The sequence below is a fragment of the Colossoma macropomum genome, unplaced genomic scaffold, assembly GCF_904425465.1.
Source record: "Colossoma macropomum unplaced genomic scaffold, Colossoma_macropomum, whole genome shotgun sequence".
NCBI lineage: Eukaryota > Metazoa > Chordata > Actinopteri > Characiformes > Serrasalmidae > Colossoma > Colossoma macropomum.
This window is the reverse complement of record NW_023494806.1, coordinates 33,882,629-33,898,324: the sequence shown is the minus strand read 5'-3', so window position 1 is coordinate 33,898,324 and position 15,696 is coordinate 33,882,629. Positions and strand designations below refer to the sequence as shown.

General features: G+C 43.3%; 1 protein-coding gene across 2 annotated transcripts in view; it reads left to right on the top strand.

Annotated features, from left to right (window-relative positions):
• zmat4a (zinc finger, matrin-type 4a) overlaps positions 1-15,696 on the top strand; it is a 142,496-nt gene that overhangs the window by 120,233 nt on the left and 6,567 nt on the right. For both annotated transcript variants that reach the window (XM_036598887.1, XM_036598886.1), the window contains exon 6: positions 4,292-4,388. In XM_036598887.1, coding sequence (XP_036454780.1) covers positions 4,292-4,388 — 97 coding nt within the window. The remainder of the gene's footprint in view (positions 1-4,291; positions 4,389-15,696) is intronic.

Below are 15,696 nucleotides of genomic sequence, written 5' to 3'. Positions count from 1 at the left end.
CTGAATAATTCTATAGATGCAACTGAATGTTTTGATGTTGATGCTTTTCAGAATAGTGTTAAATTTATATTGTACTGCACCAGGAAGGCCACGACAGGAAAAAAGTGAGAGGCTAGTAGAGGATTATACTTTAAATGGATACAAATGAAGCCCATACTGACAGAAACAAAAGCCCCTGGATTAATGATTTCTTCTCAAAAGCAAGAGAGTTGTTTTATTGTGTACAGTGCAACGGGGAAACTAAGATATAAAGCACTCTTCTCTGTAGTAAGTAATACAGATAGTAAATAGCAGCAATTCTGTCACTGAGAAATAGTGTAAGTGGGTTCTGGTGGAGGACAGGTACAGACAAGATGGGCGCTCGCCAGTTGATTGCTCATGCAGTGGCTCCAGTCGGTACTCTGATGGATGTCCAGGCACCTCTGCATTATTTCACCTTCTTGGATAGAGGCTTCAGGAAAGGCCAGGCAGGGGGCTCTGCCTCAATGGCTTAAAGTTAGCCCTCCGGAGTGAGAAGAGGTGAGGCTGGATGGAAACATCCAGCAAGGCTTGCAGTGGCTGGCACCAGGTGATAAACAAGAAGAAAAAGCAGAAATCAGCAGAAAATAAGACTAACATAGAAACTCCATACTAAATAATTCTTTACCTATTTTATTTCCTTATTTACTCCGGCACTGTCCCCAACTAATTAAAGCATGCATCTTGTTTCGCAGTGGCAGCCACTCTTCCCCTTGCTGCCAGGACTTGGTGGAAAAGTTTGCAAGAAGTTTTTTTTGTACTTCTGCTCTCTCCCAGAGTGCAAAAATAATCAGACCCTTGGGCATTACAGGGCCAGCCTTGAGGCCAAGCTCTTGCTGTTCTCTTTTTGATAGCAATGCCACCAAAAGGGCTAAGAAAGCGTAGTTACGGACAGGAGGTGGCGCAGCTGGATGGATGGAGTTCGGGGAAATTAAAATGGATGATTAGACGGCGACGAGGCCCTCATTACACCGTGGCCTTTCGCTCTCAAATCTGTTTACGGATTCGGAGACAGGGAAGTTGTTCACGAAGTCGATGCGAGACGAGAACGACTGCTCCGGCTATTTTTCACTGCTATGATACCATTAGGCAACATGACAGTAATTATACAGGGTGCTTAATCCTTAACAGGAGGGAGTGGGCAAAACTAGCGTAGGATACTTCGCCGCCGTGGTCCGAGATGGCCCTATTTATCAGCCCGCTGCCAGCGCTACAAAGTCAACAGAGGACGAAGCGATGAACCGAAGAGTTTCTCGCAGCCCGAACTTTCCTGAAGTCGAAATTCTTAGCCGAGGTGGCACGACTCGGCCTCGTGGCGCTTGTTTGTCTGAGTCCGTCAATACCCCAAAGCAGCATGACAAAAGGCAAGCCTCTCAAATATTCAGAATGTCAGTGCGCACACACAAAAGAGAGGAGGGAAAGCAAGGCTCCTGTCAGACGCCTATCTCGGTTCACGGAACGGTGCAGCCTCCACCGAGATTGCAGAGATACGCTGGAAATAAAGTGTACCTTTTCTGTATCAGTGACGCTTTAATTGATTTTCTTTCAGCTTTACACGCACGTGCACACGTGTCCTCGGGGAGCGATAATCTGGAGAGTTGATCAGGCAGAACTGGGAGACATGGAGGAGCACTGACCTCCGGTGATCCTTGCTGGGCGAGAGAAAAAAAGAGAGAGGGAAAGAGATGGTCCCCCCCTCCCCCGCTACCTCTCATGATAAGGCCTTATTGACCACTCTGTTCTCAGCCTCCCTCAGGTCTGGAGGGCACATGCTATTTGTATTTACACAGCCAAATAAGACACAGTCTTTCATCTTACGTGATTTGTTGTTTTTGTTCATTTATTTTTAATCACAGTTATTCCCTCGCCCCTTTACAGGCCCTAGGGAAGTTTATCCATGCCTAGGTTAGACAACTGCTTACCATTTCGATGGTTCAAAGAGAGCAATGCCTATTATACCAGTATTAACCTACACTGGCTCCCAGTTAGATTTAACCCCTTTTCACAGAAGCCATAAAACCATGAAAAAGATTTATGATTTGTCCTTTTATCTTGGCATCACCATCTTTGTGGAAAGGCATGAATGGTTTTCACAGTAGGTATTTCTTACCCCTCATTTCTCACCCCTCATTGCTCACTAGCAGCTTAACATTTCAGTCAACAGTGTCCTAATTTATCTGACAACAGAGTTACATGGAACATTTTGTTATAGTAGTTTAATATAGTGGCTTAGGATTAGATTATTTCTTTGATCTGCTTGAAGATCAACAACCTAACAGGCCTCTCAAATCACTCTGGACTGGTCAGCTTTCAGTGCCCAGAACTAGAACTGAAAACAAGCATGGTAAGAGTTCTTAAGCACTTCTGCTGCCCAAAGGATGCCGCCACTGGACTCTGGAGCAGTGGAAATGTATTCTGTGAAGTGACGAATCACAATTCTCTAACTGGCAGTCTGTTGGACGAGTCTGGTTTTGGCGAATGCCAGGAGGACGTTACCTGCCTGACTGCAGTATTGTAAAGTTTGGTGGAGGAGGGATGATGCTGTGGGCTTGTTTTTCAGGGGTTGGTCTAGAACCCTTAGTTCCAGTGAATGGACAACTTACTGCTTCAGCAGACCAAGACACTTTAGACAAGTATGCTTCCAACTTTGTGTGAACAGTTCGGGGAAGAACCTTTTCTGTTCCAACATGACTGAGCGCCAGTACAAAAAGCAAGGTCCATAAAGTCATGGCTGGGTGAGTTTGGCGTGGAAGAACTTGACCGGCCCTCACAGAGCCTTGACCTCAACCCCACTGAACACCTTTGGGATGACTTAGAACAGAGATTGGGAGCCAGGCCCTCTCACACAACATCAGTGTCTGACCTCACAAATGCTCTTCAGGATGCATGGGCAAAAATTCCCACTGACACTCCAAAATCTTATAGAAAGCTTCCCAGAAGAGTAGAAGCTGTTATGTCTGCAACTCCATATTAATGTGTATGGATTTAGAATGGGATGTCATAATGTATATAAACTCGCTTTATCAAATACCACAGTGGCTTGGAAGAGCAGATGTGTCAGCTGTTGTGGAAATTACAGTGTAATTAATACGCTGTGACTGAAAGTAATGTCTCCTAATGACCCCTGATATCACATTAATAAAAATCTTTAATACTTGCATTTTTATTGCAGTTGGATATGATTGATGTTGCCATAATGCTCGGCATGTACTTGATTTAATCACCCTTGACTGGATGTGAGATGCAGGACTTGCTGGTCTGTTTTGTGGTGTGTGTAACTATGTTGCGCTCGGTTTAGGCCTACTTTGACTAGGCTGGATTAGTTTGTGCTGGGTTGGTTTGGACTGAGCTTAGTTGTGCTACATTAGGTTGTGTAGCATAGTGCTCGCTAGGGTCAGTGTCAGGTGCTCCGCCCACATGACTGATATCAATTGCACATTAAGCTAGCCACAGCTGTCAGGTTTTTTGTCAATTGCGTACTGATTGGCTATCCACACATCCATATGTATGCACTTCTGTGGGCTAAAATTAATCTGTCTGATGGGAAACAAACTTTTGCAAGCAATTGCCTAATCTGTCTTACAGCAAGCTGTAGTTACTGGATCGAAAAAAAAATTGGACCTACATATTTAAAAGTTATTCAGGAGTTTTCTTTGAAGTATATATAACATAACAATATATATATATATATATATATATTTATGTGAGTGTGTGTGTGTGTGTAATATATGTAACAGCTTAGCACTAAAATTCCAATCAAACAAAAATACATGTACATAAATTTCCTCATGTCCCAAATACATATGCCACATTATGTATCAATGGTATTTAAGCATTAATGAAATAGTAATTTATGTTTTCAGAGACATCAAGGGAGTTTTTATGTCATGCCATTTTATAGCATTGACATATATGTGGATATATTCAAATACATGCTCATATATGTAGATTAAATACATGTAAAAGTGTCAGTTTTTAATATGTACAAATGTGTCAGAAATATATGTCGATAGACTTCAGAATTATGTTTTGAAAAATAAAAGTAAATATATTTTCTTTGCGTATGGACCGTGATTGTATTTTTGTTGTTTTTAAAGGTCAACTGGTCCTATAGGTCATGCAAAAGCAATAGTTTGTGGAGGATTATTTTGTATGTCAGTAAAATGTCAACATAGGCGCTTGTTGAACATTTAAGAGGCAAAACTGACCAGACCTTCTGACGTTTTGCCTTGTGGGGCTACTTCTTTAACAATTGTCTCTGGTTTCTCCGCAGGTCTGAAGCGGAGTTACACTTGCGACGTGTGCAGTGTCACGCTCAACTCTGTGGCACAGTACCATGCACACCTGCAGGGCTCCAAGCACCAAAACAAGTGAGCACCTGTCACACTACACAACACTAACAAGACGAACAAAAGTGGGCCGCAGTAAATGCACCAGAGGACCTTCATAAAAGCTATATACTCATAACTTAAGTGTTTTGTGAGCTGTCACAAGCCTCCTAGATATAAATGGGAATATAGTTTTGCAGACCCTGGAACAAAGTTAGACAGCGTTTTCACTTTAACAGTTTCAGGTAACTTGGGACAAACTTCATTTAAGCTTATAAAACATTTGCTATAGCGTACTGACTGTGTAGGGCAACAAAACCTTTAATTACATTGGGTTGAATTAATTAACTGGCTTAAATAACTTCAAATGGTGGACTTTCCTGGTAAGAAACCACAGCTGCTTCCTCCCTGACTCAACCTGCTCCTTATATTGCACCATACTCTTTTCATTCTGCCTTCTTTCTCTTCATCCTGTCCTCGCTCCAGTGATCCATCTCCATTAAATTTAAACTCTCTTTCCTTTATGCTGTCTGTCCTCTCTGCTTTTGGGGGAATTTTGCTGTAAACACCAAAATGTTAGATTTCTGTGGACCGCAACAAGCTATCACACAACAACTTACTAATATAAATCCTGAAGGCCTAAAAAGAGCGATCGTTCAATTTCAATGCCTGTTGTCTTCTCTACACCACATCACAAAGAGGCATCAATAAAATGAGCTACCAACAGCAGTGTAATGTTGGTAACTATATATATCTTCATAGACTGGATACTGTTCAAACCACCTTCTTGTTTCTACACTCATTGTCCATTTTATCAGCTCCACTTACTATATAGGAGCACTTTGTAGTTCTACAGTTACAGACTGTAGTCCAGCTGTTTCTCTGCATACTTTGTTACCCTGTTCTTCAATGGGCAGAACCCCCATAGGACCACCAGAGTATTATATGGGTGATTGTTCATTCTCAGCACTAATATGGTGGTGGTGTGTTAGTGTGTGTTGCACTGGTGCGAGTGGATCAGACACAGCAGTGCTGCTGGAGTGTTTAAACACTGTGTCCAGTCACTGTCCACTCTATTAGACACTCCTACCTTGTTGGTCCACCTTGTAGATATAAAGTTAGAGATAGTAGCTCATCTATTGCTGCACAGTTTGTGTTGGTCATCCTCAAGTCCTTCATCAGTGGCCACAGGACACCGTTGGCTGGATATTTTGGTTCTCAGTCCAACAGTGACACTGAGGTATTTAAAACTCCAGCAGCACTGCTGTGTCTGATCCACTCACACCAGCGCAACACACACCAACATACCACCACCACATCCGTGTCACTCCAGGTGCTCTCTCAGACTCCCAGCCACGGATGGCTGTAGCATAACCTGTGATTGAATTTACAATCTCTTGATGATTGGGTCAATGCTTAGACAGCTGCACCACTCAGGAGCCCAGTGATAAGTGTTACCCCACCCTCACGTCTTATTGTCACAAATGAGAGGAGTCTGGATGCAGTTAAATAAATTCACACCCAAAATCTAGGTCAAACAGTCTGAAGTCAAAATGCCAGCAGACAGGCTAATACAGGAAAAGCAGGCCCAAGGTCTGGCTTCAAACAGAAATGGAGTCAAAAATCCAGAAGAAAGAACCAAACACAGAGGCTCAGAACTAGAGAAACAAAAAGAGACTTCAAAAAGTGTAATGAGAACTGAAGAGGTTAACCCTTGTGAGTCTCGAGTATTTTGGCTGTTTTTGAACACTTTTATATACCACATTAAAAATAGCAACTTCAAACTCCCCAAAATTCCTAAAAACAATCCCTCTGTCTCTGTCTGTCTCTTTCCTCCCTCCCTCTCTCCTGCTCCTCCACTCAGTTTGTCCCTCCCTGACCAACCTAGTATATTCAGCCTGTAGAACAGAGTCTGCAAAGTCAGACTTTTTTACTGTTTCTTCATATGATAAAAGCAACACCAGCCGCATTCCATATTGCATACTTTTAGGCACAAGCCAGCACTTTTGATGGAAGGTGGCACCAATGCTCAACCTGACTTTTTATGCTGTCACATGAACCAGTCACGTGATTTGATCACGCTGGCATGATCGGCAACACATGAGGGTAAGGATGGCTGAAATTACTAACAAATGTAGGGCCGGTGATCACCAGGCTGGTGACGCCTAGTTCTGGAAAACAGGTGGGGATGGAGATGGGGGCATATATAGTCCAAAACTGTAGATACAGAAGCCGAGACATAGACAGATGCTTATGTTACCTGCTTAATACCTAGAACATCAGGGACAGTAAAAGAGGGCATTACTGGAATTGGACATGGCCAATCTAATATTGGCACTGATTGTTCAACCAGCAGTTGTTAAACTGGTCAGTTTGTACTATAGTTTCGGCAGTGCTTCTGTTGCCTGCTGTCTTGCCTTTGTTACCCTCCACTAAACTGCAGATGCATTGGAAACAATTACCTCCCAAATTTGTCTAATTGAGCCATGTTTCTTCTCTAACTCGTCCACGCAGTTTGTACAAGCACTTTCACCAGCAGTTCTCACATTTCCAAATAAATCCAAAGATATAACAAAGATTATTTATGATCTTGGATTCTTTTTGTGTTGTCTTTGTGTTAAGGTATGTGGGGGGAGGGATCTGATCCTTGATTCCCTTTTAATTTGAGAAGGTTAGACAGCATCTAGCACTGGTTCTTTCATTAACATAGTTGCTCCGTCAGTGTGGACTAGAGCACTGGCTATAGGTTAGTCTTTTATGTCATGATTTATTTGTTTCATGCGACTAAAATTCAGTTGAACCCTCCTAAATTCCTAATCTAAATCGTACAAATGATCTCAGACCAGTTACAAGCTTAAAAGTTCTGCCTCCACCAGCACAACTGGTTTCGTCAATTGATGAAACAAGACTGCTTGCTGCCTCAGGAGTGGCCAGTCAGCATTCACAAGTTGCAGACTACAGAACTGCAGGCCCGTCCATCTGGTTTATCGTTACTGACAATACACTGCAATACAATGCAGGCTTTCACTCCAGACCTCCACAACATGAGCCCAGAGGCTAACAGGCCAAGCACAGCCATTTACCTTTTGTTTGCTTGTGCCATGTCGAATTATGACGTTGTGTCTTTATATGAATCACTCATGATCCCTTGGGGGGGATGGTATGGGGAGGGACAAATACAATATGTACAATTTGATTTGAACAAGCCATGTGCTTACTCTCTGTCTTCTCTGCATGCAACCTCACAGCGTATGCTTGGTGAGCGTATGCAGGCCTGTCTTGGTCAGTGTGATTCAGCTCCAAGTATTAACAGATTAAGGACCAGTAACGTTGCTGACGGACTTGAGTCATCCTTATCACAAATTCACAAGCCTTCATTGTTGGCACCAGTAATCATTCCTGATGGTCTTTATAGTCCAAGTGCAGAATTTTCTCAATCTCAAAATGCGTAGGAAGAGCTCCCCAATTTATGCTTATTATGTGCCAGCTGGATGCCTGATCATTTTCATAGCATTTTAAGAAATTTGAGAATGCGGGAAGGATTACTGAAAGATTGGTGCTCAGGTCGCATGCTGACCGACTCACCCTGAATTGACTTGTAACTCAACTCGGACTGGCCTTTAATTGACTTGCAACTCAAGTGACTCACAACTTGACTCAAACCTGCCCTGTGTTGACCTGCAACTTACACTTGCCATTAATTGAGTAGCAGTTTAACTTGGACTTGCCCTGAATTGCCTTGCAACAAGATTCGGACTTGCCCTGAATTGGCTCGCAACTTGATTCGGATTTTCCTTAAATTGACTCGCAACTTGACCCGGACTTGCCCTGTGTCAGCTTGCAACTTGACTCAGACTTGCCCTGAATTGTCATGCAACTTGACACAGACTTGTCCTGAATTGGCTTGCAACTTGATTCAGACATACCCTGTATTGACTTGTTTTTAATAAGTTACAGAGATCTTCCAAACTATTGTTAATATAAGTTGTTATATTTTTCTTCCTGACTTAGACTCGCACCTCAGATACATGAGACAAGACTTAGACTCACACCTCAACGACTTGGACTTGACTTGATCCCGTATCTTGTGGACTCAACTTGGTCTCACATTTCAGAGACTTGGGACTTGACTTTCACTCACACCTCAGAGATTTGGGACTCAACTTGGACTCTCACCTCAGAGACTCAAGACCTACCTTGAACTCATACCTCAGAGACTTTAGCCTTGCCTGAGACTTGCATAAAACATCTCTGATTGCAACTAATGGCCAGTGGGTCTTGTATAGTGATTCAAATGGTTAGCCATGACCTCATAATGTCTTTTGAGCAGTCTGGATGTGCCACATTGCTACATGGTGTAGCGTTCCACTTCGACCCTGCTGCTTCCTCTCATGAATGGCTTGGTAATTATCTGATGAGTCGGGGTGCTGCTATACTGACTTTTCAGTGGTTTTATAGTATTGGAGGTACACGGACAGAACTCTGTGCTGGACTTCAGTGAGAACTGTTAGCTTAGAGCTTCCCTCACTCCCTGCACAACAAACTAGATGGCCTTGTGCTGGATTCGCTGCCTGACACTGTTGACCCATTACGACACTGCACGCACAAGAGCCTCTTAGGGAAGGAAGGCCCCAGAGCATAAAGCTGGGTCCTGGCCAAAATGACCCTACACTTTCATACACACAGATGGGTGTATTTAGGTCACATCATGCTACTGTGTCCAGGCTCAGTAGGGGGAGAGAGATGCACAAGAGTGTGTGTTGGCTAATATGCTCGAGGCTGTGCTTTCAGCAGTCTTTGTAAAATGTCAGCTCTAATAGCTGTCACACTGGCTGTAATAGACTTTGGCGCACAGGTGTTGCAGATTAAAATATCTCGCACGCTGTTGCACTTCACCAGCCCCGTAATGCAAACTTAATTTGAGAAGTTATTTACATAAATAAATCAGCAAATGGGTCACACTCTAGGGCCCTGCAGTGGGCACCTCATCGCAACCAGCAATCACACACAGAAACTGCATTTTTGAGCTATGATCCTGCTCTAACCACTATCTGAAGGCCCAATCTGTAAAACTGCATGTACTGCAAATTTAAGCAATGGAAAATTTGACTGCTGAAGCATAATGATATGAAAATCTTTATGCTTATGTTTACCCTGTTCGAATAGTGTTTAATGTTTGCCTGATCTCAAGTGAACTTCCACAATCCTGTGACATAAATAATCCACAATCTCTCCTCCCTCCTGTTGCCTCCATTTTTCAACGTGATCCTCAATCTCCACCTCCATCTTTAATCGACAACCTTACAACACAAACCACAGCCTTCTGCTTCAGCACAGATATAGATATATCTGAGGTCTTATCTCTACAGTTCATATCCACAAGCCTACGTGATCCGCAGCGTTCTCTCACATCAACTCCACTCATGCTCTCCAGCAAGAGCAGCCTTTCTTTACTAATCCAATTCAGTCCTAAGAGCTGTTTCCCCATTACCCTGATTCAAAGAAACATGTTTCCCAGAATCACAGGAGGTTAAAGGGAAAGCTGTTTGATGGATGTGACAGTGTTTTCCTTATAGTGTTTTGCTCTGTATGTGTGTGAGTGGGAGAGAGACGGAGCTGGATGTGTGAGTGATATCGCCAGAGGGAGTAGACTTACAGGCTGCATTGAGGGTAGCGGTGAACACGACTAGTGAGTGACTGATATAAAAATTTCAGAGACGTAGAGAAACTTCAGGCTTGGGCATGGCGTAGGAGTACGATAAAACTGAGTGTAAGGGGTTCATGCCGTGTTGGAAGGCATTTATGATGATTTTGAACCAAAGCAAATCAGCAGTGGTTCAATTGCAATTGCTGGCCACTTTATCAGAAACCACTACCTTATACTTCCACTTTAGTTGCCACTATGTTGGAAACTCCTACTGTACATTTCTACTAATCGGCCACTGTACTGGAAACACCTACCTTGTACTACAAATCGCTGGCCACTTTATTGGAAACACCTACCTTTAACTTTCACTTACTGGCCATTATATAAGAAACACCTACCTTATACTTCTGCTCACTGGTGACTTTATTAGTAACGTTTTACAAACACCCACCTAATACTTATTACCACTATTTGGCCACTTTACCAAGAACACCCAATTCATACCTCCACTGTTTGGGAAACCCCTCCATAGTACTTCCACTCACTGGTCATTTTATTAGAAACCTTGCAAGATTTTTCAGCCTCCCTCCAGCCATTTCAACATTGGGTGGTTTCTGGCCACAGTACTGCTGTTATCCAGATATTATTTGGGTAAATTATGTATTAATAGATTAATATATATAGGCTACTATATCTACTATCAGACTGTGGGGGTTTCTAATAAAGTTGTATGCCATGAATGAACTAATGAATTTGCGTCATGTATTTGAATGGTCAATCAGTGGCAGCCAGTGTGCTGAAGCAGCATTATCCTTGGATAATGGCTCACATAGCTGCCTTCCATTTGCACACATGAGGGGTTGTGGCCTACATGTGTTTACCTAATTAAGAGGGAGGAGAGCCCATTCCTCCTCACCCTTATTATTGACAGGTCAGACCCAGCTGACAGGCTCATTATCATGCCATCACCGCTTTCTGCGTTAGACCATCCATCAACCGGCCAGCAACCGCACGGCTGCCTGCTCCATACGCTCACACATGCACAAACAGAACTGTGCAAAAGCAGAGACCATCCTTCATTTACATAATTTCCAGACAAAATGGTGATTAAGTGCAAGCTCATTTGTCAGCAGATATTTCTGAGAAGATTAGATATAAGATAATCCACTTGCATAAGAAAGGGGAAAGTCAAAGGAAAGTAAGTGGAAAAAAGAGGAGTTTCCAAAACTTAAGGGTCAAAAATACAGAGAAAATGGGACTGTGAACCAACAGTGCAACACCTGGTAGACCAGCCACATGGTCCCCATCAGATAAACAGCTAAACAAGCTAAAGTAAATACTGAGAAATCTGATATCATATTTAATTGTTATGTAATTATCTAATAATTATGTTTTCAGCTTTTCTCCTGATGCTGGAAAATGAAGAACTTGTGCTTAATGACCATTTTGACTGGAAATTAAATAAATCAAGGGTGGTCTCTGACTTTTACACAGAACACTGGGGTCCTTTCAGCAAAACATTCATGCTTCCCATGAATGATAAACTTCTCAGTCTTGTAACAGAGGAGAGTGGGACACAACTAAACACGGGGTAAAATGTAACACAGATTTTATAGCAATGTTCTCTGCAAACTTCACAGCAATCATGTGGATATTTCTGAGGATTCACCCTAAAGACATCACCAAAGGGACTTTTTCATCTTAAGTATTTCTTAATTATGAGGTTATGTGTACTGAATTCACTCCTATATTACTTTAAACTCCTTTTTTGGTGGCTGTAATGTAGCATATTTAGAAGGAAGTAAACAAGTCACAGTAAGAACCAGCCAGGCTAAAGTGCAACCTCCACATGGCGGAGTTAGTTTCAACACAATGTTAGAAATAAACAACAAGAGAACTCCATATTTCCTTCATATAGATTCAAAGAATTCATATGCTCTTCTCCTTTCACTACTCACATTCATTATGATGCACATAAAGCTCATCTGGTTCAGGCTCCTAAGTGTTCAGTTCCAAAAAACATGAATGGCCTACCCCTCTCTGAGTGGTTAGAATGGCCCCCATTCTCCCCCATCACTCAGTTCAGTGTTAGCCAATGCAGGCATCTGTTAGATGATGTAACAGTTTATAACATATTGAGCTGCCCAATGATGTTGCATTAGCGGCAGTTCTAAAAGATGTGGTGGAGCTTCATGTGTCTCTGAGGAAATACATGCTAGCCCCCATTTTCCCAGCTTGGTAGCATTGTGTGATAGTTTTGGGGACTTGTAGATCTGTCTGGTGGAAATACATAATTGCATGTATCATGTGGAACAACATTTTTTAATATCAATTGTGCATCAGACCCCTTCCCCTAGCAAATGAATCTGATCATTGTGAGCGCATTGAAAAAGCATTCAATAATCTCGGAGGCTATTTTCAGTAGGTGTCTATCAAACTACTTAAATGCCTTGCCTGTACAGGAAGATAATGCGAGCTATGCATCAGTCTTCAAACCCGTGAATTCAGGGAGTTTTTCCATCTCTGGAAAGTCAAGATAATGTATAGTCTTGTTTTAGCTCAGACTCCCATTTCTCCCATTTTTTTGGCCTTCAATTCTGTTCTTTTTTACGTTTCTTAGCTTTAACAACAGCTAATGATGCAGAGGATGGCTGGGCTTGCTGTTCTGTTGTCTCCATGTTATTCGAGATCTTGTTCTGTTCACTAAAGCTACAGTGACTCAGTGATGCAACCACTTCTTCAGTTTTAACAAAAGAAAATCTTACATAGTGCAGCTTTCACTGTGCTTGCATCAGTTTACATCAATGTCTAAGTAAAAAAAACTGGGGTAAAAATAATAACTTTTTGTAATCGTAATGTATCTGAGTGGTGGAACTGGAATAGATGATACAAAGGTGAACCTACATTGACCAAACGCGAATTCTCCTCCCAACCCTGGGGCATTTATTTGTCCATCCCCCATTCTACTCACCTGCTGCTTCCTCCTATTCTCGTCCTCCCCAGGGTCGACAGTGTATTAGCACAGGCTGGCGGGCAACATCTCCCAGCTGGTCTCACTTATGTCCCTTCCATTCCTCTCTCTGTCTTTCTTCCTACAAACCTGCAATTTACGGCACCAGCACGCTTGGCCCCAATTCACCAGCACTGTGGCATCTCTCGGAAGGAGGCATGGCAGCCTCCCCCAGGGGAATTTCATCTGCCGTGAGAAAAATAAACACATTTGCACGCAGCGCGGTGCTAAAACGTGAAGTATTGATTTTTCTAGTCCAAATAAACAGGCCAAGACAATCCTGTCAAGGTGGCACTCGCTTCTCTCTTCATATTGAGAGAGATGAGGGAGATATAGCGGATAGGGGGGCAAACATCATCATGTGATGAGGTGTCATCACTTGTTGGAGAGTAGTGTGACCGGCATGCAATACTTCTCTAGATCCATTATATTAGTAAGCATAGCCATACATCCACATGCCTATACTGTATCCTATACCATATTTCAACTTCACACCCATTAACTGTCAACATGCCTCCAAAATGTTCTGTATATCCTGCAAATCCGGCAGGGCGAATGGGTACTGTAAGTGTCAGAATGCTGTCTTTAAGCACGACAGCCGAAGCCACATTCTGACTCATACCCACAAATCTCCCTTTATTCCACCCACTTCTCAGATTTGGTGGCAGCATGTTAGAGCGGGACGCTTTGATGTTTGACTGTGATGGATCTGACTTCAGGCTTCTGGTGTCCTTTCTCCAGCTCACCAAGGGGGAGAGCCTTGGGACGACCAGTTTGTCACCAAAACGTCATCGCTCGCTTACTTGGTCAATGCTCCGGCTCTCATCCGTGAAGTAGTAATGCAAGTCACAATGGCACTCTGGTGCAGACTGTGAGCTTTAAAAACAAAAGAGGAAAGAAAGCCCTTCTCTCTTAGGGTGGCATTTCTTGCAGGAAGGCTTCTCTGCTCGAGGCACTGGAGCAGTGCGGAATGTGGATGTGGGGACGTGTTGTATGTGGTAGGAAGGGAAAAAAAAAAAGGAATGCAGGGCTGTTTGTTTGGACTGGAGTACAGAGCAGATTGGACCTCGGCGGCGGCGTAAGTGAACATATGGCCGATCCTAGAGAGAACACTTTACCAGCGTAAATCTGGAATCACTGTCGTGGTGCAGCTTAGCACTGGAAAATGCCGAGAGGATGACATTCAAGGAGGACAGAGGGTAGAGGAAGGGAGGGAGGAATGAGGGGTAGTCTACAGAGAGTTGGAGGCAATTGATTTTGAGCATGCAGTTTAAAGCTATTAATGTTATTATACAAGGTTTGGCTGTGGGCTCCTTGTTGCGTGCTTAATTTGAATTATTGACCAGCCGGGGTACATCTGTGAGTTGTGGTGGCCGCAAGAGGAGAGGAACATGGTTCAGTTTCTCACTGACAGCTTCATGCTGTGGACTTGTCGAGCAGGCCTGTCCTCACTATAAAACACCCGCTTATACGCCCAGTGGAGCACGTCCAGTCAAAACAACTGGGAATAGTTGCCTTGCTCCTCCATAAGCCGCAGACAAACAATCTCAGATGGACAAAAAGGGAAGAAAAGGCTCTGCTTCTGCCCCCGTTTAGAAAGCACAAAGGGAGCAAGCAGTCAGGCAGGCTGAAATAAAACGACGCACAAAGCTGCAGAGGCTGCCAAAGTTACCAAGATGCCTTTTTATCCACTGCAACTTCACTTCAGCTCTAGGAATGCGGGCTACCAGCAAACAAGCTAATGCAGCGAGTGAACGTTGCACTCACCTGCTAATACACACCACCTGTTTCATCCTTCCGTTTTAATTTAGTTACAAAGAGCGGCGTCAGCCAAGTCGATCTGTTTTTCCCTCAAGTGATTAGCTATTCACTTTGTAGAGAGGGGGAGCCTTCCGTGGGGAGATTTCTGACCAGAGTGGGCCATATGGCAGGCGGACGCCCCTGAGCAGCGAGAGTCTACGAAGTGGGGGCTTGACGCTCGTTACATGGGATGCGGCAAAATGAAGGGGGGCTGATTGCATTAACAAGTCCTCAAAGGCTCTGAGAAAGTCACCTCTTTAGGGTCTTCATCAGCCCACAAACATACCAAAGACTAAGGAGCCTGAGTTTCAGCTGATGAGGAGTATATTTAATGTGCAATTAGATGTCAAAGCCTAAATGCAAAGTTTATGGAAAATTGCTCATGCATATGCATTTAAGGAAGGGTTGCACAGAATGTGGGAGAACTGCACAGAAAAATGGTGGAGATGTTGGAAGTGTAGCTGGTTACAAATTCCACTCAATTTACTAATGTTTGAGCAACTAGTCGTGGCCAGTTTTGTATGGCTTTTAAAACCAGGTGCGAATTTAGGGTAGGAGTCTCAAAGCCGTGTCCTTCCTCCTACAAAAGGCAATACGAAACCTTCACAGTTGACCTTGCTGGATGCTGACATAGGTCAACACTATTTGTAAGCTGGCTTATTGAAAAATGGTTGTACTTGTAATGCTCTCAGGTTTACTAAGAGCAACAGATAATTGACACAAATTTGACTGAGCAATTAGGGGTCGCATGCCATACTCCGAATGCATCACTCGAAACTCACACCTTCCGATGAGCCCCTGGCTCAGGCTCACATGACCGCTTCGCCACAGTAACGTGACGACCCGATTTGTCATACAGCATATTAATATGCAAACAGTGCATGTCAGGAGAG